The sequence below is a fragment of the Chiloscyllium plagiosum genome, chromosome 10 (assembly GCF_004010195.1).
Source record: "Chiloscyllium plagiosum isolate BGI_BamShark_2017 chromosome 10, ASM401019v2, whole genome shotgun sequence".
Lineage (NCBI taxonomy): Eukaryota > Metazoa > Chordata > Chondrichthyes > Orectolobiformes > Hemiscylliidae > Chiloscyllium > Chiloscyllium plagiosum.
The window spans coordinates 43,954,176-43,979,377 of record NC_057719.1 but is presented as its reverse complement, the minus strand read 5'-3'; the positions used below and the strand labels follow the sequence as shown (position 1 = coordinate 43,979,377).

At 38.9% G+C, this 25,202-nt stretch overlaps 1 protein-coding gene across 5 annotated transcripts in view; it reads left to right on the top strand.

Annotated features, from left to right (window-relative positions):
• The window catches only part of nin (ninein (GSK3B interacting protein)), a 187,398-nt gene extending 163,254 nt beyond the window's left edge, over window positions 1–24,144 (top strand). For 2 of the 5 annotated variants that reach the window (XM_043697621.1, XM_043697619.1), the window contains 10 exons: window positions 3,342–3,455; window positions 3,592–3,705; window positions 5,597–5,743; window positions 6,481–6,660; window positions 7,758–7,898; window positions 12,127–12,240; window positions 14,355–14,555; window positions 19,290–19,403; window positions 20,081–23,251; window positions 23,394–24,144. In XM_043697621.1, coding sequence (XP_043553556.1) covers window positions 3,342–3,455; window positions 3,592–3,705; window positions 5,597–5,743; window positions 6,481–6,660; window positions 7,758–7,898; window positions 12,127–12,240; window positions 14,355–14,555; window positions 19,290–19,403; window positions 20,081–20,293 — 1,338 coding nt within the window. In that variant the 3' untranslated portion in view covers window positions 20,294–23,251; window positions 23,394–24,144. The other 3 variants (XM_043697620.1, XM_043697623.1, XM_043697622.1) reach the window with 3 other exon arrangements.
• The last annotated feature ends 1,058 nt before the right edge of the window (window positions 24,145–25,202 follow it).

The following is a 25,202-nucleotide window of genomic DNA, read 5'->3' as shown; positions in this document are numbered from 1 at the left end:
TCACAACTGGATGTGGCATGACTGCACATCTTAGATCTGATCCATTGGTTTTGGGATTGCTTAGCTCTGTCTATCACTTGCTACTTATGATGTTTGGCATGTAAGTAGTCCAGTTTGGTAGCTTCAGCAGGTTCACATCTCATTTTTAGGCATTCTCCTGGCATCCCCTCCTGCACTCTCCATTGAATCAGGATTGATTACTTGGCATCACTTGATGGTATTGGTTGAGTGGGGATAAGCCAGGCCATGGGGCTGCAAATTCTGCTGGAGTATGATTCTGGCCCTGTGGATGGCCTATATTGCATCATGGATGCCTAGTCGTGAGTTGTTAGATCTGTCCAAAGTCTGTCTCATTTAGTCACACAACATGATGGAATGATTCGGAGATGCCGGTATTGGACTGGGGTGTACAAAGTTAAAAATCACACAACACCAGGTTATAGTCCAACAGGTTTAATTAGAAGCACACTAGCTTTCGGAGCAACGCTCCTTCATCAGGTGATTGTCCTGATGAAGGAGCGTCGCTCCGAAAGCTAGTGTGCTTCCAATTAAACCTGTTGGACTGTAACCTGGTGTTCTGTGATTTTTAACATGATGGAAATGATTCTCAGTGTGAAGGTGGAACTTCATCTCTACAAGGACTGTGTGCTGGTTACTCTTACAGATACCATCATGGACAGATGCATCTGCAGCTGGCAGATTGGTAAGGATTTGGTCAAGTATGTTTTCCTCTCTTGTTGGTTCCCTCACCAACTTTTGCAGACCCAGTATCACAGCTATGTCCTTTAGGACCCAACCATCTCAATCACTAATACTACTGTCAAGTTGCTCTTGGTGGTGGACATTGAAATCCCCCACCTAGAGTACATTTTGTTCCTTTTCCATCCTCCAGGTGTTGTTCAACATTGAGAGGAGACTGATTCATCAGCTGAGGAAGCATGGTATGTGATCATCAACAGGAGGTGTCCTTCCCCATATTTAACCTGAAACCATGAGACATCATGGGATCCAGAATCAATGTTGAGGACTCCCAGGGCAATTCCCCTCTAATTGTATACCACTGTGCCACCACCTCTACTGGGTCTGTCCTGCCAGTGGGATAGGACATATCAGGGAAGATGATGCAAGTGGTGAGCAGGGACCCGGTCTTGGGCAGTTCTCCATGTGCCAGCAGCTTGGGGCATTTTCTCTGCCAGCTGAAAAGCTGCAATGTGATGACCTCACCAGATTGTGCTCCCACACTTTCCAACCGTGACATTCCCAGTGAGATGACTACATTTGAACAGTTGGTTGGTGCAGAAGGCAGCCTTGCCAATGCTTCCTCTGCAGCCTCAGCATGCTTGTCCTCGGAGGCCAAGGAGGAGGGTCAGGGGGTGCTGGGCATTTCACTGCAGTAATGGTGAAGATGCTGGTGGTAGCTGTAAGACAAGAGGAGAGAAAACATTGTGGCCAGTGGTTATAAGTAGTTTGCCATAAATGACACCGACAGCAAGGTTGTGAGAGTTGCAGAGGAATGAGTAGTAGTACTTACTTGTTGGCGGGACATGGATGGTTTTTGCATCCCCTCAGGACTAGTTCCAGTCTTCTCCTGCAATGGCCAGGATTTGAAGTGCGGAGCCTATTGTCCAGCGCCCCTCAGCCTGTCCTGGCCTGGTACTGCCCCTGTTAATGAATGTCTTCTCCTTGAATGAGAGGTGGGGAGTCATTGGGAGTGGTGAAAATGGCTGGCACAGCTATTAATGCTGCTGTAGGGAGTGAGGTGTCCCAAATTAGTAGGCAGCACAAAGGCCATGCAAGGTTAGTGCTGTGGTAGCCAGGGTAGGGGATATTGTTGAGTGTGAGTGCAGGGAAGATGTTGTAGGCATCAGTGAAAGTGGTCGAGAGAGATCCTTGGTGGAAGGTTGGTGCAGTTGCTGAGAGAGTGAGTGTGAGATAGTAGAGGGAACAATGTGACACTTGACCTGGTGGAGCAGAAAGAAATTGACTTTCTTGTAGCACTGCAGGCTGTTCCTCTGGATCACGGAGCTAGCGCTGACCTGGGTAGCAACCTCGGACCAGGCTGCCAAGGTCTGGTGGTGCAACCTCCTCTGTCAATCCATTGGGATAGGACTCACGTTTGCACCACTTCCTTGACCATATAGTCGTAGAGCAAAAGTGAGGACTGCAGATGCTGGAGATTGGAGTCAAGATTAGAGTGGTGCTGGAAAAGCACAGCAGGTCAGGTAGTGTCCAAGAAGTAGGAAAATCAACGTTTTGGGCAACTCCTGCCCGAAATGTCGATTTTCCTGCTCCTCAGATGCTATCTCACCTGCTGTGCTTTTCCAGCACCACTCTAATCTTGACATAGAGTCATAGAGGCCTATAGCACAGAAAAAGATCCTTCAGCCCATTGCATCCACACCAGTCAAAAGCAACCACTTAACTAAACTAATCCCATTTTCCAGCACTTGTCCATAGTCTTGTATGCTTTGGCATTGCAATACATCTTAAATATTGTGAGGTTTCTACTTTCACCACTCTTACAGACACTCTCACAGGACCCTCCAGGTCCAAGAATCACAGTGCCATCTTCTTCTTAGACAGCTTTAAAAAATGTCCTTGACAGAGTTGGCCAAGTCCAGTATGCCAGTGCTTCTCTGGGTGCCGAGCTGCCTTTTAAATATGGTGCAAATGTCATGGATGCTTGTCTTTTGATGAGTACCAGAAAGAAGCAAATTGTTCTGTGAATAGCACGTCGTACTATCAGGCTAGGATAGACTTGAGGGACACCATAGGGCAGAGTAGGTTGGGTCAGAGACAGCAAGAAATCTTACTGATCCTCACAGCAGAAACCTCTCCAATAAAAATTTGATGCACTTAGCGAAAAAAAATGTTATTTTAATTTATTCATGGACTGTGGGTATGACTAACATTTATTACCATCACCAAGTGGCATGATGACTTGCTAAGCCATTCAAAAAGGCAGTTAAGAGCCAATTACATGATTGTATGTCAGTAGTTACCTGTTAGCCAGATCAAATACGGATAGCAGATCTCTTTCCCTCAAGGGCATGAGTATACCAGTTGGGTTTTTGCAACAATCCAGTCATTGTTAAGTCATATTTAATAATAATAGTCTTTTTTATTCCAAATTCCAAATTGGATTTCACTTCCCCAAATACTGTAACATAATTAGAAATCGTGTCTTTATGTTATTAGTCGAATAACATAACAATGATGCTACATATGGTACATATTCAAAAGTCTTTCATGCAAGTGTAATGAAAGTGATGAATAGATTTGCATTTTGGAATGGATCCACTTTTGTTGAAAAAGTCCATATACATTTCTCACATTTTCAGTTGTCCAGATACAACAAATTGGAGGATGAAGTCACTGCTCTAAAGCGCATAAATGAAAACTTGACAAGGGAGAAAGAAGCATTGAATGATGAAGTGAACCGGTGCGTTGGCAAGGTATGAAACATTAATGTGGACTGTTCCAATTAGATTCAGAGCACTGGTTAGTGGCTGCTTACTGTCTTTCAACTCCTTAGGAATGATTGTTTTACAATGTATTTGTAACTATATATCTGTAAATGCTTGCATTCAGATTACCAAAATGAATATCATGGAAATGCAGGCAGAACATTTGAGACAAGAATGGCAGACATCACTGCAAGAGGTCCAAAAGTTATCAAGTCAGCTGATGACATCACAAGAAAAGGTACTGTATGAAAGAAAAGGAAATACAAAGAAAATGCTATTTTTTCTGTTTGTGGATGTGGAGGCCCTGGCTTGACCAGCGTTTATTGTCACTGCTAATTGCCTAGAAGGTAGTGAGGAGTCAGCTACAATACTGTGGGTCTGGAGTCACACACAGAGCAGAGAAGGCAAAGGCGGCACATTTTCTTCCCTAAATGACATTAGTGAATCAGATGGGTTTTTACCGCAATCAACAATGGATATATGGTTGTGATTTTAATTCCAGTTTTATTCATAATGAGCCATCTCTTCAAATACTTAATTTGCATTTGGTCCAGAACCAAAAGAATAGGCAGGACTTGTTTTTCAGGTATCTTTCTGTGCTGTAGAGTCAGCTATTACATTTTTAAAAATTAATTCATGGTGTACAGGCATCACTGGCAAGACAAGCATTTATTAACAATCCCTAATTGCCCTTGAGAAGTTGGCAGTGGCCTCCTTACTATAGTCCATGTTGTAAAGGTATATCTGTAGTAATGCTTCATCTAACCTCTCTCTGCCGTGTATGATTCGTTTGTTACGCTGCATGACCTCTTTAATATTATTGTGCATGTGTGCATCCTAAGGGTTGTGCCCGTCCCGTCCCATGCATAGTACATTTTGGCTGCATAATTTAGAGGGTTCATTCTCCCACAGTTCTGCTATGTAGCCAGCTCCAGGATTTTGACTCAGTAACAGTGAAGTCAAGATGGTGTGTGACTTGGAGAGGAAATTTACAGGAATTGGTGTTCCCATGCACTTGCTGCATTTGTTCTTCTAGTAGAAGTCAAGAATTTGGAAGATGCTAACAAAGAAGCATTGGCAGGTTGCAGCAGTACATCTTGTATGTGATACATACTACAGTACTGGGCGCCAGTGGTGGAGAGAATTAATGTTTAAGTTGGTGGTTTGGATACCAATCATGCCTGCTATTTTGTGCAAGATTGTATTGGGTTTCTTCAGTATACTTGCCATTTGTTTACGTGGTTATGATTCCATTATACTTCTGACTTGAAGCTCGTGGAAAGGCTTTGTACTGTCAGGTTAGTCACAGAATGTGTAGCCTCTGAACTGCTCTTACAGCCACTGTATTTTTATGGCAGGCGCAGTTAGGTTTATAGTGAACAGAGATCTGCCCAGGTTGTTGATAAAGTGAAATTTAATGATGACAATGCTATTAGCTGTCAAGGGAAATGGTTAGAAATCCCCATTTATGGAGATGGTCATTACCTGCCACTTGTGTGGCACAAAAAAACTTGTCATTTATCAGCCCATCCACACACAGTAGGTGGGTTGACTCATCTCAATCCTCAAACCCATCAGAAAGTAAAACCGATTTGTGGATGCTGGAGATTAGAAGTTAAAACAGAAATTGCTGGAAAGGCTCAGCAGGTCTGGTAGAGTCTGTGTACAGAAATCAGAGTTAATGGTTCGGGTTCAGCCAACCTTCTTCAGAAAGTGTCTTGTCTCACTTATACCTGCCCACGGTGGAAAACGTTTGGGGTACAATTTTAAGTCAGTTTCATGACATTGTTTTCCTTATCATTTATTGAAAATGGTGCTTCAAAGAATGAAATTAGCAGTGTACTGAAAATATTAGGTGAAAACCTCAGCTTGAAAACAAATGTAACAGCAGCCACAAGAAACAGGCCTTCTATTTTTTTTTATGAAGAGCCTATTGCAGCTTATACCTATTTTTCTAATCAATCAATGCTATTACACACCTCTGGAGCAGGTGGGATTTGAACCCAGGCTTCCTGATCCAGAAGTAGGGGCACCACCACTCTCCAGGTTATAACCATATTGTGAAAGACATAATTTTTAATGGCTGAATTTAACATTTAAATGTAAACAGGGGACATTTTATATTTTAGATACAGAGTTTGGAGGAAAGCTCACAAAGTATCAACCTCCAGACAGCAAAATTGAAATCAGACTTCCGTGTAGCTCAACAGGAAAATGAAGCATTAAAGCAGGAAGTTATGTCATTGCACAAACAGCTACAGACCACCAAAGATAAGGTAAAACTCATTAACGTTGCTTGAATTCTTTCTGCCGTCAAAATTTTTAAAAGTTTAATGTATGTATAACTTTTTATGACTATACTATTTTAATTAATTCTTGGGATGTGGGGATCGCTGGCCAGGTCAGCATTTACTGTCCATTTTTAATTGCCCAAAGGACAGTTAAAAGTCAGCCACCTTGCTGTGGGACTTGAGTCATATGTAGGCCAGACAGGTAAGGTTAGCAGATTTCCTTCCTGAAAGGACATAATTCATTCTGATTTTTATAACAACCAGTGGTTCCCGTTAGAGCTCCATGTGGTTTAGTGTAAATGTGCAGTGACAGCATCAGTTATTTACTTCCACCCTCTCCAATTCTCAGTCCAAATACTGATGCTTGCTGTAATTGGGTGCATCGCAGTGCCAGCTGCTAAATGACATGCAGTTAAACGTAACTTCTTTAGCACTAAACGTACACCATAAATATCAATGGGAACATTACACCTGAGCACAATCCTCTTCCCCTGCAATGTGCACATGACAGTTCACATGAATGCATTCTCTCCCATTAACCATCCACTTTTTCCTTAAGTGAGCAGTAGATACCTGAAGTGCCTCATGCTACTAAATCATATACACTTCAGAAATTGTTGTGATATATACGAAAGTGGTAGGGGGAGGGTCCCTTTCAAAACAATCAAGAAGAAATATATTTCAGATGACTTAACTGTGTGTTTCCTTTCTGTGACTTGCAGAATCAGATGCTAGAGCTGACTTTGCACTCTGCAGATTTTCAGCATCAGCAGAAAAAGTTTTACCAGAATGACCTGGCTCGGCTGGTGGAAGAGGAACAGAAATTACTACGGCAGGAAAATGAGAGGCTGCAGAAAGAAGGACAGCAAATAAAAGGGGAGCTTCAGCAGGCCAGGGAGAAGGTAACTGAGAAAATAAACCAATGAGTATCTGAATTCTTGACTGTCGTTACAGGCCTAGATTTTCTTCAAGGAGTTTGGTCCCACCTTTGGGACCAGAAATATGTTGAGATTCCTCTCAACAGGGGAGACATTGAAGTAACAGCAAGTATGGCTAGTAATCCTAAAGTCCATGCTGATATTCTGGGGACACAAATTCAAATCCCACAAAAGTAACTAGAGCAATGAATTAAGTTAATTAATTTTTACAAAGATCTGAAATTGAAAGCCAGCCTTAGTAGTAGGATCATGAAACAATGATCAGTTTTGTAAATATCCATTCAGTTCACTAATTTTCCTAAGAGTGTCTAACATCTTTACCTGGTCAAGCCTACATGTGACTGTGGACCTAGATGAATGTAGCTCTTAAATGCTGTTAAGAAAAATTTGGGGTGAGCAACAAATGCTAACATTGGCATTGACATCCGCATTCAATGAACAATTTTTCAAAAATAACAACCTTCTGGCTTTAATAGCGATTACAAAATTCCTTTTTATTTCAGCCAAGTCTCCCATCGTGGCTTGGTGTTAATTTCATTTTTTTTTAAGTACTCCCTTCCCTATAGCTTGCCTTGGAATATTTTTGATTTTGAAGATCTGGTATATATTTGAAATACTACTGATATTTCATTTCCTAACCCAGTGGCACAGAATCCAATCTTAAGGCTCCAATAGTTGCCTGCTCAGGTTATGTTAAACGAACAAAAATTGTGAATCAAACTAATTAAGCTTAGTTATTCAGTAAAATATCTTTCTGAACTTACCCTGCAAGCTTCAGCTTAGTATCCAGTATGTATTATTAAGGATACTGTAACAGCCAGCTATTAAACAAGAATTACAAAAACCTATCCCTGATGATGCAGTCGAAAGGGCTGTGAGTCTAATGGCCTGTTTGCCACTGGAATACCTCAGCAATGCATGTTTCTAGCAATGATTTTGCGTACAATAAGGATTTCTATGTAACAGTAAATTGATTACAAGTTTGGGATTGGTGGAATTTTGCATAAGGGTAAGATTGCATGCTTCTGAATATGATTTCAAGTTAATTCTCTTTTTTGTAGATCAAACATTTGGAATCTACAATTTTGACACTCAAACAGCAAAAACACTACAGCAGGTCAGCCACGCTGAAAGCTGCTGAACAGGAGAAGCTCTGTCTCAAGAAGGAATATGATCAGATTCAGAAAGATCTCAACAGGAGGGTAAACTAAAAACATGAGAAAATCAATATCACTCTTTTCTGATTAGGTTAGAGCAGACTAGAAAAGTTTCAACCCGTACACTACCTTTTGATACAACAACATCCCACGTTACTTTAATTGGGTGCACACTGAGCAGAGATATGTGATCCAAGAAGCAAGCTTTGAAAAACTCTGGAGAGGACAATGGTGGCAAAGGATTTCAATTTGAAATGCCAATTATTGATGGGGGGAGAGAAATGAAAAGATTTGCGATAAGTGGAATGTATGCTGGGACATATTGCAAAGAGGTTTTGGAGAGGTCAGGTGGAATTTTAAGACTGTAGCAAGGCTTGCAAATTCAGTAATGCTGTGAAACTGAGATGCCTGCAAAATATATATTTACTGAAGTGCTTATTCTGTTCAATGATTCCACACCAAGCCACCTCAGAAGGTTTATCTTTGCCTCCAACTTGCACTATGTCTGAGTGTAGATCCAACTTCTGGACCTGAGACGGAGGGAGCATATTGACTGGTAAACCCTGATAGTGTTGAAGGCATTGGTGTGTACCTCTTGGAGCTTTATGTTTACAGGGCCCTGGCTTGCTGAGAGTTTCCTGCACAACACTTGCTCCCACTCCCCAGCCGGAGGTCATTGAGGCAATGGGATCACTGTCAGGGCAGGTGGATATGGAAGATACAGAATCCCTACAGTGTGGAAATAGGTCCTTCAGCCCAACAAGTCCACACTGACCCTCCGAAGAGTACCACCCACACCCATTCCCCTATCCGCTCTATATTTACCCCAGACTAATACACCTAAGCTACACATCCCTGAACACTGTGGGTAATTTAGCATGGCCAATTCACCTAACCTACACATAGAGTCATAGAGTCAGATTGTAGGAGAAAACCAGAGCACCTGGAGGAAACCCATGCAGACACGGGGAGAATGTGCAAACTCCACACAGACAGTCGCCCGAGGCAAGAATCGAACGCAGGTCCCTGGCACTGTGAGGCAACAGTGCTAACCACTGAGCCACCATGCTGCCTCTTGGATGGGTGCTGTACCTCTGGAGTGGCCTGAGATGTAGCTACAGTGGTACATGTTTAGAACGTATTTTTCCTGTGGCATCATCCTGTCGCCCTGAGATGCCTCACTGTCCTGTTACCTTACTGACAGAGCAATGGAGTGTAGGTCCACATGTATATCAAGCAGATTTTGAGCATTCTGCTGAACCTTTTCCAAGGTGGTAGCCCAGCACCCGTGTGCTGGAGTCATCACTGTAATGACAACATGGATGTTCCAGGCTACCAACAGGCTCTGGCACAGCTGCCTGGTGTTCCCTTGCCTCTCTGTCCAAGTTGAACATATATGTCAGATCAGGATACAGAGCCCCATCTTCTTCATGGGGCTGAGCAGGTGCTTGATCTCTGGCAGTCTCTGAATGTCACAGATCTCATGTATTTCTTCTACGATCAGCTGTAGATGTACTCACCTGATTGTGTCCCCGAGTCAACTCTAGCTGATGTTGAGGTGTGATCTTATAGAGGTTTATAAAATCATGAAGGGCATGGATAGGGTGAATTGCCAAAGTCTTTTCTCCCAGGGTAGGGGAGTCCAGAAGTAGAGGACATAGGTTTAAGGTGAGAGAGAAAAGATTTAAAACGGACCTAAAGGGCAACTTTTTCTCACAGAGAATGGTGTGTGTATGGAACAATCTTCCAGATGAAGTGATGGATGCTGGTACAGATACAATATTGACTGGATTAATTTAAGATACCTGGTCAGCATGGACGATTTGGACTGAAGGGTCTGTTACCATGCTATACAACTCTGACTCTATGACTGTTCACCCACTGAGGTGACAGTCTCTGAGCTGCTGGACAGGACATCCTCAGGTTGCAGCCTCGTTCACCATATGGAGTTCTGAGTGGCACTAGAGAGTGAATTAATTGGTAAAGGTACAGAAGGACTTACGCAGAGCTATGTGTTTGCCTTCTTGCACATCTGAGAAGATCAGACACAATAGTGCTTACTGGTAATTGGAGTCTCTCTGACAGCAAACGAATGGTACCAATTTTACCTGGCTAGTTTGGTACTTTCTTCAAAAAAGGGGAGGAGCTGGATCCAAGCCCCACCCCAACCAGTTTTAACCCACCAAGCCCAATTGAGAGCCAGTTATTCCTGCAATGAGACCAAGAGAAGAATTTCACATGATAGGAATTGGTGTGAGCAGTTTGTGATCATGCATAACCTTGAGAGTTATTGAGATGTCCCCAGTGAGTAGGAATCAGAACAAGAAGAATTGGTATTTTGAAAGGATGTGATAGGTATAAGCCTTTGAGTGCAAATCATGCATGTGATGCTCAGATTTTCAGATTATGAGGTTTTTGAGATGCCAGCATAAGTGTACAGTTAGACCAAATGATGTCCCCTGTGACAATGTGGCTAGCAGAGAGAAGATTAGATTCCCTACAGTATGGAAACAGGCTCTTCAGCCCAACAAGTCCACACTGACCCTCCAAAGAGTAACCCACCCAGATCCCTATCCTCTATTTACCCTTGACTAATGCACAATGGACAATTTAGCATGGCCAATTCACCTGACCTGCACATCTGTTGGATTGTGGGAGGAAACCCACGCAGACATGAGGAGAATGTGCAAACATCACACAGATTCTGAGGCAGGAATCAAACCTGGATCCCTGGCACCCTGGCATTGTCAGGCAGCAGTGCTAACCACTGAGCCACCGTGCTGCTCTTACAGGTACTTCACCCACCACACTGTTCTATATCTGCAAAATCTTCCTTACTGTCCTGTTTTGACAAAATCACCTTGTCAAGTTGTTATGATCTCTCTACCTTAATTAGTTTGTACAGTTTTGGATTACTTATTACTTTGGTTAGACCCTTGGCATTGTACTCTTATACCTATTATGTTTTTCTAGTCATTTGGTTTGTCTCCAGCACCACCTTATTTATAATTTTTTGAAATTATTGTCTGCCTTATTTAATCAGATTATAGGTCATCCCTTTACTTGTTAGTCAGCTTTGACACTTTACACACATGGTCTTACACTCTTGATCACCTGCAAAGACTTATTATTCACCCTATCGACACTCCACTTGCACCATTTGTATGATTTTTTTAATCTCTCTGCCCATTGATCTCTTGGCCTTTAAATTCTGTGCCTGTGTGCTTCTCTCCCTTCAATTGATGAAGAGGCAATGCTCCAAAAGCTTGTGATTTCGAAGAAATCTGTTGGACTATAACCTGGTGTTGTCTGACTTCTGACTTTGTCCATCCCAGTCAAATAATTTCAGAATTGAAAATCTCAGTCATCGTGTGGGACAAGCAGGCAGACAACTTGAGTGATATAAGTGCTTGTCCCACACAATGACTGAGATTTTCAATTCTGAAATTAAGGTACAGCATCAAGTTCGTTAGATGGCATCAAATCCTTCTAAGCCCAGGATAAGCTAGCTCAAATGATCATATGCTTGTCTACTCATTATCTTAGACAAGTTAGTCACACATGAGACTAGAAGTTCTTGCTATTAGCCATACCTTCTGGGGTTATAGATTCTACTGCCACCTTTAAAGGCTAGCTGGACACCACTTCACATGCTTCAAGACAGGAACTTATCCTCAGCCTAATGTCAAAAGAGTAGGTTTGTTTGCTTTGGTATATTAAATCCTTTTTGAAAGGTATGTCATGAAGATAAATATGCAAAAAGCAGTATGGGGTGGTTTGGATTGGAGCATTGGTGTATACCAAGGTGACTGTTCTAGCATTGCAACCATTGCAGGAAATATCCAGATTTCATTAGGAACAGATATAAACCATAAAGAGTATGGTTGACTGTGAAGGAAAGGCATCCAATAATTAATCCTTTCAAATGACACAAAGACACCCAAAAGAAATAGTGTAATTGTACTTGTCTAGTGTGTAATTGATGCACATGGATGAAAGAGGGTTGAGACCGTGGGCAAAATCTTGTGATAAATTTTATTATATGCCTTTAAGAGGTTACTGCATGTAATTTGAAATTAGAGTTTCATGAAGTGCTGTTGAATTCCGTTTTACAAAAACAACACCAAAAATAGATCTTGCGCAGTGCCGATATTACTTAAGATTCTGATGCCCCTATGCCCTCACAATCGGAAGCCGAGGCAGACTGCTGTCACGTTTTTTTAAGAGTTCAATGTAGCCTATGTTTCTGACACAGAACTGTTTCTCCTGGCAGATTAAGTTAATTGTCTCACTTGAACATGAACTGAAAGTCCTCAATGTGGAGAATGAAATGCTGCGAAAAAAGCAGTCCAACCTGGAGAGTCAATTAATGGAAACTGGTGACAAGGTATGTACTGTAAAACTCAGAATAACATAGCAGCCTGGATTCTACTGATGGTGAAGGTGTTAGTGTTCATTGCCATTATAACACTGAGCTGATAGTCTTGTGGTGCAGCCTCTGGGCCAGAAGGTCTTGGGTGAAGTGCCATTTGCCCCAGTCAGGTGGTAATGTTCCTACCTCTGAGCCATGAGGCCAAGACTCAAGTCCCACCTGCTCCAGAGATGTGTGATAACATCTCTGAATAGGTTCATTCAAAAATATCAATGTTTCTCCATCGGATTGAGGATTCTCCATAATGCAGAAAACAGGAAACACTTTGGTTCACAAATCCAACTATATATTTGTGTTGTGAACCTGATAAGGTAGACTTCTTGATCCAAATTCCTGTGAGCATAAATTTCATCAGTAATTTGATTGCTTCATAACAAAGCCATTTCTTTACATGCTTATTTGCGTGCAGCCTCTCAATGCTGATCAGTTCATGAGAATTCTCAGTCTTATACAGTATTTCTATTTTTATTAAATGCTTACAGTGTTAAGGAGTGAAGCCTGACAAGGTCAACAAGCCTGCCCAAGTGGAACAGCTAATGCCAGCAAGCCTGACCAGAGCAGGCAAGCAAAGTTCACCTTGAGGGGGTGGCAATTACCAGTGGCATTATTGCTGGACTCGTAATCCAGAAACCCAAGTGATGTTCTGGGGACCCAGGTTCAAATCCCACCATGGTAGATGATGGAATTTGATTTCAATACAAATCTGGAATTAATGCTGATTGTTGGAAAAGCCAATCTGGTTCATTAATGTCTTTATGAAGGCAACTGCCATCGTTACCTAGTCTGGTCTACATATCACTTCAGACTCTTGGGCAATTAGGGATGGGCAATAAATGTTGGTCGAGTCAACAATGCCCACATCCCATGAAAAAAAGAAAGGCAGCTCAACTCAAAAGGAAATCTTCTTCTGTGGTTGTATTCTGTCCCATATCAACTTTTTGTAAAAAGCTATCAGATTTGTCCAGTCCCCTAGTTATGATGAAAGATCAGTAACCTAATGGTGCATGAGCCACTGAGTGATGTAGCTCCATTTGTGATTTGCATGTGAACCTTGGCTGACATTTGAGAAGCAGCACCACTCTGGTACCACAGCACTGGTAACTGATTATTTGGTAGCTGTATTGAAGTGGCAGACATTGATTGCACATGAGATTTCAGATGAAGGTGCCTGACTCTCATCTCCTGTGCTGCAGCTCTATGCTATGGCAATCTTTCAATGCTACCTTAAACTCATCAGAGTTCGGAGCATTGACTAGAAAGCAGTGCCTTCCATGGTAGAGTGCAGCAGAACATTCATCCTCTTGTAGCGCTGGACCTAAGTCCTCTTGAGCCATCCACAGTTGCTGCCCTTCCTCGGCCACCTCTGTCCAGACTGCCTTCAGTAGTCAATATGGCCTGTCGTGGCCTTCAATAGGGATGTCTCATTGCCATGCAAAGAACTTCCTTTGTCTCAATGACAGTCTTCAGAAGAATATTCTGTCAGCTGCTTCTTTTACATATAGCTCATATGACCACGTTATATGGCAGTGATAGCAGTGAAACCATTCAGAAAAAAAAAGTTATTTGTTTTGTTCATCATGTCTTATTGAGTGTATAAAGTCACACTCTGGCTTGTAGGTAGTGAGCACTATTGGATATTGAGCACAAATAACATTTCCATTTGAATATTAGAAATTACAGCACTAGCCTTCTCCAAACACAAGGCACCAATGTGTGCAATATGAAGCAAAATTACAAATGTGAACATTAACTTTTAGTGAAAGCTGAAGTTTCTGACTACGGTACTTTTGCTGGAACCTGTAACTGAAGGAATCTAAAACAGGTTTCCTGTTTTGTACCATAGCTACAAATTTAGCTAGAAGTCAGAAGAACAATTTAGGAAGCCAAGATCCCTTTATAGCCTGCAAGCTGGAAGTCAAAATATCTGTAAATGGAGAATTATAAAACAAAGAGATTATTTTGAAGTTCCTGTTTCCAGCATCTGTAGTATTTTGCCTTTATGTAATGTAATGAAAGTATTTTAAATAATTACATAATGATGCATTTACCTAATCTGTTTATATACTCAGTTGCTACAGTCAAATTCAAGCCTGACATTTAGCCAGTCACAGAATCTTCGAGAACTACAACAATTGCGAGAACAAATCTGCACCATGGTTCCAAAAGACCAATTAGCTCAGCTTCAGCAATGTTTAAGCCATGAGGAAGTTCAACGTCATCAACTGCAAGAGCAATTAGACAAGAAAGTCATGGAAAGCAATACACAACAGGTAAATACCAAGTAATTATCTAAACATTTCATCTGCATGTTTAGAAATAATCCAGGTAATTTTGAAAAATCTAAGTTACTGTGCTGATGTACTTTGTATTCTTACTGATAATTGTCTTAGATTTTAAGTAGACAATAATCCTTTGTTAATTACAATAAGAGCATTAAAATTCTAAATTATTATGGCAATTTGTGCGATAATCTTACATTTCCTTTACAATTTGTGTTCAATTCTTTAAAGGAAATTATTTAATTTTTGTACTACAAAATAACAGATTAGGTCTGCAATATATTTACTGATGCTTTTCAGGGAGTGTGAATAATGATCAGACCACATTTGGAATATTATGAGTAGTTTTGAGTCCCGTATGTAGGGACGGATGTGCTGGCTTTGGAGTGACATTTACAAGAATGATCCTGAGGATGAAGGGCTCTCATTAGAGGAGCAGTTGAGAACTCTGACCAGTTGAGAGTCTGTCCTCTATGGAGTTTGGAAGGATGAGGGAGATCTCATTGAAGCTTACAGAATACTGAGAGGCCTGGATAGAGTAGACGTAGAAAAGATGTTTCTACTAGTAGGAGAGAGTAGGACCTGAGAGCTCAGCCTCAGAGTGAAGGGACTTCCCTTTAGAATTGAGATGAGGAATTTTTTCAGCCAGAGGGTAGTAAATCTGTTGAACTTATTGTTGCAGAAGGCTGTGGAGGCCAAGTCATTGAGTGTAGTTAAGACAGATTCAGATAGGTCCTTAATTAGTAAGGGGATCAAGGGTTACGGGGAGAAGGCAGGAGAATGAGTTTGAGAAACGTATCAGCCATGATTGAATGATGGAGCAGATCTGATGGGCTGAATGGCCTCATTCTGCTCCTATATCTTATTGTCTTATGGTCAATGTGGTACTAAACATTTTTTATTCCAACCTCAATGAAATATTTTTACTTTAATCCTTGGAACACTAAAAGTGTGGTTTACTTAGTTCCATTTGTACCAGCCTATTTGCATCAGAAAAGGAATGCTGTTGATTTAGTTCAGCATTTGTATGTTTTCAGATGAAGAAAATTGCGGTGGTTATAGGTTTATTTTATACCACATACATTGCTCAGATTGCAGGATACTCTTGATACACTTGACAAATGAGATTTTATTGGAGTTTTTTTTCTGATGGCATCATTAGTCTTTTATAAAAGTATACTTCAGCTGCATAATTAAATTATGCCACTTTATTCTTAATTCATTCAGTGTTTAAGTTTATTTGATCTTAATCAGCAATAAGAGCACATGCTTTTGATCATCATCAACAAAAGAAAATTCTCCGGCACTTAGAATGTGATGGAACTTCAATTGTCAGGGCTTCGACTATTTTTCATCTTAATTCCATGAAAGAATGGAATCTTTAATTCTGAGCAACACAGCTGATCTCTCAGCTTACAGCTCTATCATGCATCTACTCAACATTCCAGTCATCAGAAGCCCACAGCCTTTCCTCATCTCGAGATGAGTTTAAGTGTAATACTCATGCGCTTTCACATAACCTTTAAAAGTACTAATGTCTGTTAAACTATCTTTAAACCCAAAATAGAACATATCTGTTTTAATGCATGTTTTATTGATAGATGTTAATGGAATAGCTGTTGTAGCATTAGCTGGTCTTACCAGCTGGGCTTAGCAGAGGTCTTGCTGACGACATCCATTCTGGTGAATGAAAAAATCAGACCATTTAAAGTTCAGAGCAATCATTAGAGTAATTTGGCAATTCTTGATTGTTCACCAATATTAAATATATCCTAAATTTAGCATGTCATGATTTACCCAGCCATTTTAACTGAATTGACATAAATAAATGATGATAATGGCTGATTAATCAAGTTATAGAAAAATCAGTCATCTATAAGTTGTGTTCATATGCATACCACCAAACATAAACCATTGATAGGAGATATCCTTTTGGTTTGCAGTTGGAATATGGTCCAAGGAAACCTAGGAAGTTAACTGCGAACGAAACATATTCATACTAACTTTCCCTCTAATTGCAAAGCTTCCTGTAAGATCCTAAGTATGCCATACACAAATGTTTGCCCTTTAAGTTATCAGCATGTGACAATGCAAAATATTTCAAAGAGCCTGTATACATCATATTAGCAGCACACGTACCTTGCTAGAGCTCCAGAAAAATCATGAAATTCAGCAGCTGTATAAATGTGAGCATAAAGAGAGCTCCTTCTCTGTAGAGTAACAAGGTAGGTGAATTCTGAGAACAAAGGATATTCAAAAGATTGAACGCTTGCATCTGAAAGCTGAATCAATTAAAATTACTTGCAAGAGCTCCTCCAGTGACTCAACTCAACTGATTAAGCTGATAATAACTAAACTGTGCAACTCAGAAAGGTCAGACTTTGACCTTCAGTCTGCCTGTATTAACTGCTTTGCACAAGGGAGGTTGTAATGTTAGCCTTGGTGCCTTGGTTTAAGGAGATAGCATTTGCCAGAATTTGACCCATGTTAAGGGACCCCTACTGAAAATGTAGATAATTATGAACATAATGAAAAGATCCAGCCTTGGTGTGATTATCTTGCAGAAGTATCATTTATTCCTATACATGAAGAAAATGCTTTTATCAAAACAAAGCATTGCAATTTTCTGGTTATAGTTTAAATTTTGGTGCAGGTAAATTTACTGAAACAGATATGTGTTTAATTTGCTTTGCCTGTAATGGGTTTTGTATTGGTGATTTGAAACAATGAATTGTTGGGGTTTAGGCAGTTCTTACATAATACAGGGTGAAGTGCATCACTTCCATTCTTTCTATAGGCCCTACCACCGGAGCAACGAGCTGTGCATGCTGATACCTACAGGAGGATTGGGCACTTGTGAAGGTTTTCATTGTAAACAGCTTTTTATCATAAATAAAAATTATTCTCAGAACTGAAAGAATATTTACACTTAAGTTTTGGAGGAAATAAATTGTGTTATAAATTATTCTTAAGTATTTGACATAGAAATCAGATCAATTTTTGTACAAGTGTCCTGTGTAATATGTGTGTTGAATTTTATTTAAGAAAATATTTAACTTCTCTAGCTTTGTAGGTATTCATCACAACTCTTAATCATGTATTTAAGCTTTCAATTTCCACATAAATTTAATTTGTTTTAATTTATTTCATGTCTTCAAGAATAAATTGTCTTATGTTTATTTGCAGCCATAAATTTTGAACAATGAGTTATATTTGACATTATTACCATAAGTATTTTCGAGAATGTATGAATAGTCATGATTTGTGCCTGTTCTGAGAAAAAAAAGATTTATAAATGTTAGCCTCTCATTTTGAAAATTTATCTTTCTTTTCTGTACCTTCACATGAATTTTGATGTTATTAATAATTCCATTTTTTAATGTTTTGTATACCTACTGCCTAAATGAGAAAATACTTTTCTTTATAATCATTTTCAGTTTCCTGATTGACAATGATCCCTCCCTTCCACTTTTTTTAGTTTTGCAATAAATCTGTGGTTTTTAATTTGAATCTGTGTGATTTTTATATAATTTGGTTTTTCTCTGTAAATGATGCAACATTTTAATTAATAATGTAGTGCAAACAATTTGAAATATGTTGTATACAGATTTCCATACTATCAAATCTCCCAATTCAAATTTTTTTGTCTCAACCATTGTATACATTAACCATGGTAAATCGATTTCTATTGCTGTGTTGATGCACGTAACTCCACTAGTCAGCTATGCCTTGATTCCAGGATGATGTCTACACAGGGTTACAAGTTTCTGCTGTTAATCTTCTTGTGATGTTAACAGGCTGATTCTTAACCTGCAGATCTTTGGGCACACGGGGCGGGATATTCACAATATCTGAAATGCAACATTTGCATCCTTTTCTTTCCTTCTTGGATGCTGCTCAGCCTCATCAGTAAGACATTGGGACTCAAAGCACGTTGCAGTTTGTGGGGCAGGTGAAACATTTGGAAATATTCTTGTGAAAGATTGGTGATATGTTTTTCACAGTCATGAATGTTAATGGTGCAGCGTGTCAGGATAGTACTTTCTTTGTCCTCCACTGGAACACAGGCTAGTTAAGATTCGAGAAAACAGAACCTGGTGATAGAAATGTTGTTCAGCGTGGACACAGTGTTCTATCTATCAAATTTGATTTTGCAGGAGTTTTAACCTGAAAGCTTATGGAACTGGCTTCAAGAAAGTCATGAGTGTTCATTCAATAGCCTTGCCATTTGAATCTGCAGAATATGGCTAGGAACTTCTGGTTGAATTTCTTTAATGTTCTTATGTGTCACTGATACACAATCCCAGCCTCTCTGCAATACAATCTCCTTACTCAATTTAAATTTTTTATGTTATTTATTTTTAATTTATCTCATAAATGTTTGTGTTAGTTACAACTTAATTGATTTGAACTCAGAACTCGCTTTCAAATGAATGTTAGAGCAATTCAAAAATGTTGTTGACCTAACTTTCTGACCTCTTATTTGTAACCTCAACTGACCTAGTTTTCTCTCACTCCAAATATTAGTCATTTAGGAATATTTTAGAGAATGTTTCAGCAAAGTGTACAATACCATAAGCATAGTGCTTTCCATTTTAGTTTTGTTTTGGCAGAAGTTCAAACATGTAGCATTAGAACTCTTCTTCCATCAAATGTTATCTATATTTTAAGGATTTTGTTATAATTTTTTAACAATTAGAAGTAAGTTTAATTTTTATTGTTTAGGAGGCATATGAACGACTGCTAAAAAAGATGGAAGAAAGGATGCAAGATGTTGAAAATAAGTTAAGGAACATGAAGTTACTTCTTCAGGACAAAGTCATGCAACAGAAAGAACAAGTAAGTTGTGCTTAATAATTAGACTTTCATGAATAGAGTTAGATTGCTAATTTTCAATTACTGTTAAAACATGAGATAATGTTGTAATAGATTTCAACTCTACTTCTTTCCAAAAAAAAGGAATATACAATACTTTAACCTGGCATTTATTTTTAAATTAAAGAAAAACATAAAGCTAGATTTAATGCTCCTTCACCAACTGGTTTGAAATGGGTAGGTGTGGGCATTAATTCCAGCAGGCACATGTCCTCCACAAATCTGCCCATCCACATCTGTTGCAATTTAGCCAGCACTGGGGGTGAGGGGTGGGGTAATGTCATTTTGAGGCCCCTAAGCAAACAGTCAGTGGCCACATAAAGGTTTCAGGTCACCGTTGCCAAGATCCAATCGGTCAAGGAAGGCATATACTTAACAAGCAGTCAGGCAGCTTTCCCCTAGCAGGTTGTTGGTGCCCCTTCTTAACATGTTCCCTGGATCTGATATTAATCCCCCATCAAAGGTTACCTCCCCATTGTCTTTCTACAGTAGCTCTCCAATTCTCTCGTCCCCCTTACCAGGACCTTGTAGCTTGGCCCTGGTAAAACTTAAAAAAAGATTTTTCTAATGTAAATCTCTTTAAACAGACAACAGAGATAATAGTGTGTTTTTTTTTAACTTTAGTTACTGTTGCTTTACAGCTGTCCAAGAATGCTAAAGCAGATGAAAAAGTCAAAGATTTATATGTTGAAAATGCTCAACTCCTCAAGGCCCTTGAAATGTCTGAACAGAGACAGAAGACAACAGAGAAAAAAAACTACCTGCTTGAAGAAAACATTGCAGGCCTTAATAAAATTCTCAAGGACCTATCAGCATCATCATTGTCTATGGCCTCAACCCGTTATTCAACCTAACACATTCTATTTAAAAGATCATATGATATATAGCAAAGAATCACAACATTTGAAACACTAATGCACTTTATCAGATGAATATTTCTGTTACCAAGTGCTTAGTTTTTCCAGGACTTATTTTGTGAATTTTAGAAAGAAATCATAGATAAAGGTGCTGGACAAGTATTACAAAATACTGCCCTAAACTGTTGGTTTCAAAAGATTGGTGCACTTCACTACTCATTATTTAATTTCCAAAATAAATTATATGTTCAATAATCAGAAATGAAGTGCTACTTACTCTTTGGAGAGCATGTCGATTTTTTTAAGAAAAATGTTTACGAATAAAATATTTGGTTTGATTAAGTTTTAAACATCTCGGGCCAAAGAATGCTATAACTAGGAGTAAAAGCCAATCAGATGCAGTTGATATGCTGGCATTCTGAAAATAAATGTATCTGTAAATATGACCAACTCTGGCTTCTGTATTATCTAATGTATTACTGCTGATAATTTAAACATAATGAAAGATTGTGGATGTGTAACTTGTATAGTTTGTATGTTAGAATGTAAATGTGAATCAATGAAAAAGTCATGTGTTCTTGAGAAAATAATGTAAATACTGTTATTTAATGTTTTACTATGCAGAACAATCCAATTGAGCCTGTGACAGTATTCACATTTCAAATTCCTGGAAGATCTGTTAACTTGCAGAATTTCAAGATGTGTCATGCCTAATATTTAATTTTGTACTAAATAAACATTATTTGTGTTACAGAAGACAAAACCTCTTACGTTCAAACTAATATCATACACGTTACTTGTATATGATTTTTATAAACTTTAAGTATAAAGTTTCAACAAGGTAGCTCTGTCTGTTGATAAAGAATCCAGTACTTCTCATGACTTGATCTGGATAATTAAAATCCCAGCTGTTTAAAGCAGTAGTTATTCCCATAAAATGAATACTGACTGCTAGTTTATAGAAAAACAATTTTTTTCAGTTGCATTAAACCCAAACTTGAAGCTGCATAAAACTCTGCTTTTTAAATAGACTTTATTATAGGAATAATATTTATAGAATAAATACACATATAAATCATTATGTGTAGCCCATATTTGAAAATTTTATATCTATTTGAAATCATAAAAGTGAAAGTCACAGTGATGAAAAGAAGGTGATTTTCCCTATTTTCCTTTGCTAATCAGTGTTAAACCCTCCAAATTGAGATGGGACAATTTAGAACTTTAGACATTCAACTTAAATGACGATGACACAAAGTTTTAATTTTTTTGCATCGTTCAACAGAGATTTCACAGATGTGATATGGAACTACAACATTGAGTTAAGCTCAACACCTAGATTTACCTTAAGCTCAAAAATTCATTGGGATTGTGCCTTCTGGATAAAATGTTAGACTATGGCTACATATTCATAGCCAGAGTATCTTTAGCACTAGGTTCTCTTACTATTTTGACAACATTGTAACATTGAAATGTGGCATTGCTACTTTTAATTCAGATGCAAAATTCAGGTTTTCATCTATATTTAAACTTCTCAATTGTCTCATTTCTCATTACTTCCAACCTCCCACAGCCCTAGAGCAAGCCATTGTCCAAGGAGACCTTTCTTGTGCATAAATGAATGTATCTCTGATTCACATGACATGATGAATGATATCCTGCAAGGGTCTGCGTTCATGCCTCAATTTTTATATCAATTACTTAGGTGAAGAAATGAAAGCATGGTAGCTAAATTCACAGGTGATACCTGTACAAGTAGGAATGTATATTGTGAAGGAGATATGACCAAGCTATTGGTTGCAGACAGATATAGTTAGGTTGACTGGGCAAAAATCAGGCAAATGTCACATGATATGGGAAAATGTGAAGTTCATTTTAGCAGGAGGAATTAAAAGCGGAGTATAATTTAAATGGATAATGACAGTGGAATTCTGTGGTGCAGAGGAATTTAGATGTCCTAGTGCATGAGTTACAAAATGTTGATATGCAGCTACAGCCCAGAGGCAAGAAGACTTACGGGATGTTATCCTTCATTACCAGGGGAATTGAACATAAAAGTAGGGGTGTTATGTTTCTGTTATACAGGTGTTAGGGAAGTCTTGTATTCTGAACGTAGTTTTGGTCTCCTCGTTTGTAAATGGAGTTTGTGCAGAGGAGTTTTACTACATTGATACATAGAATGAATGGGTGGTCTTATGAGGATGGATTGGACAAGCTGGGCTTGTTTATACTGGAATTTGGAAGAGTGAGGAGTGACCTGATTGAAGTAAATAGGATTCTGAATAAGGTGGATATGAAAAGGAATTTCCTCTTGTCCAGAACTACAAGGTACTGGTTTAAAATTAGGGATCACCCTTTTAGGACAGATTTTATGAGAATTTTGTTTTCTCTGTTGGTTGTGTGACTTTAGAATTGTCTGCCTCAGGGGAGGCCAAGCCATTAAATATTTTTAAGACAGAGGCAGATAACTTCATATTATTGCTGGGGAATCAAAGGCTGTTGGGAGTAGATGGGAATGTGGAATTCAGAATACAAACATATCTATGACCCTAATGAATGGAAGCAGGTTTGAAAGACCAAATGGTGTACTTCTGCTCCTAAGTCATTTGTTTGTATGTTTCTCTGATGCTGCTTTTTGTTTCTACATTCTCCCTTCTAACCATTATTGCCAGCCAATGTTTCAACAGCCTCAACATTACACTCTGGACATTTTCCCTAAAACCTTCCTTCAAACTTGTATTTCTGACTGAGCTATTGGCCAAATTTCTATCTCCAAATTTCTATATTGTATGTTGCTCCAGACATTTCTGTATGTTGAAGGTGTTATTTAAGTGTAATTTGTTAATGTTGGAAACTCATGGAAGATTGTCATTTGAAATATTTCTCAAGATGTGCTCTTTGAATTCTGTTTCAAACTTAATCAAGAAGACGGAATTAAGTAAAGAAATTGAAAAGGTTGGATAGGTGACATTTAAATTATGTTGAAACTTTATTGCTGGAACAGCACAGCAGGTCAGGCAGCTTTCTCAAGATGTGCTCTTTGAATTCTGTTTCAAACTTAATCAAGAAGACGGAATTAAGTAAAGAAATTGAAAAGGTTGGGTAGGTGACATTTAAATTATACTGTCTGTTAGTCCTACTGCTCTTTTTGGAAATCACATAAAGCTCTTCTTTAATAGTAACAGCCCGTGTGAAGGTCCAACTTAAATGTAAGATCTCTTTTACAGATAAATATGTGTAATCATGAAAAATATTAAATTGGGAACCTAATTATCCAATAATATTAACTATCCATTCTGAAGACAATATTTGAATCCTGTTACATTTCTCTAATGTGCTCTGTCAAAAGCCAGATGTCTCATTGTATGCTGATGCTTCATTATGAACCATATTCTTGGCAATCTTTGTCAGTTGTGGGGTGAAGAGGCATGTCCCATGTTTACCTCAGCCAGAGCAGGAATCAATTCTCTGCTGTTGGCATAATCTTGAACAACGTAGCCATCTATCCAACTGAGGTAATCAGTTCCTTCAATTCACCGCTGTAGCTGTTACTTCTTATTCAGTATATATGTGTGTGTAATATCTTTATAATTTATTTTCACAACTTATTGTCATTTTTTTTCCCTTAGGATGTTCCATGTTTGTTGTAGAAGAGTGTAAGAGTCTGGAAGTGTTAATGCAGAGATGTGCCCACCACTATGATGGTTTCATTTTGACATGGTGGGAAAACAGTTTAAAGGAGTGAGATGTAACAACTAGACCTTCCTCATCATCTCTGACTATGTTTATCGCTTCAATGTAATGTGTACCTAGTTGTTCCCATGTAATAAACTACATCTTGTTTAAAACAAGAGCCTCTTCTCTTCAGACTATCAGGTAACTTTCCTCCACTATACTAGTTGAAGCAAGCCCTTTACATCTGTACACAGAGAGGACAGTGGCATCAAATTGATCTAATAGTGAGCAGTACAATGCTTGTATAACATGATGGGCAGCAGTATTGATTGCTCAATCAAGAATTAGGAAGCACCATCCTAAACTTGATATGCTGTAAATCTTTCATTCACAATTGAAACATAAAACTATGAACAAAGTGTAAAACTTCACAATGTAGACTGAATTACATTCATGCTTTCTAATCCAATTATGTTCGTATTCTAACATTCTTCACCAGAGGACCACAGTCAGTCTTATGCTCTGCCATTAGAAATAGACTGATAATAGTACCAAAAATATTATATCTATGCACATCACTGCTCAGAATTTGTAACTACTTTCCACATTTTTGTTGCATTATGTGCCTATCAAAATAGGAGTGGGAGGCATTAAATTTCCAGTTTAATATTAAAGATTCCTAAGTTCAAGTATAAGCACACCTATTCTTCCTCCACCTCAATCTTAGTCCTTCACTTTGACCATTTTTATATTTAGAGCCACTTTGGACTGAAATATGGTTGTTTAAATTAACTTAGGGGGCAATCCACACAGCCCTGAATACTGTAACAATGGTGAGTGAAGACAAAATGACAAGGTCGAAAATTGAAATTCTTGATATCGAGAGAAAAAACAGTCTGATTGGGAATCTTGCTACGGAGTGGCTTAGGGTCCATTTAAATTCAATTACATCTTGCTATTTCTGAATCTCATCTCATTATATGCAGTTTGCTATCTTCTCAGGCAGTGCAGAGAAGCTAAATAACAAGAATTGCTAATATGAAAATCTGAGCAAATACCTGGCAGATGCAGATCTCTCCTCAGGTGTTTGTCTCTGTTAGCATTCTCTAACATCTCAGGCACATTCCATGGACAGCGACCACTAGAACACCCAGATGCCCAATTCCCAGCCCCATTCTTGGAGGTTGACATTGGATATGCACTAAGTCACCACATTATACTGGTATCCTCA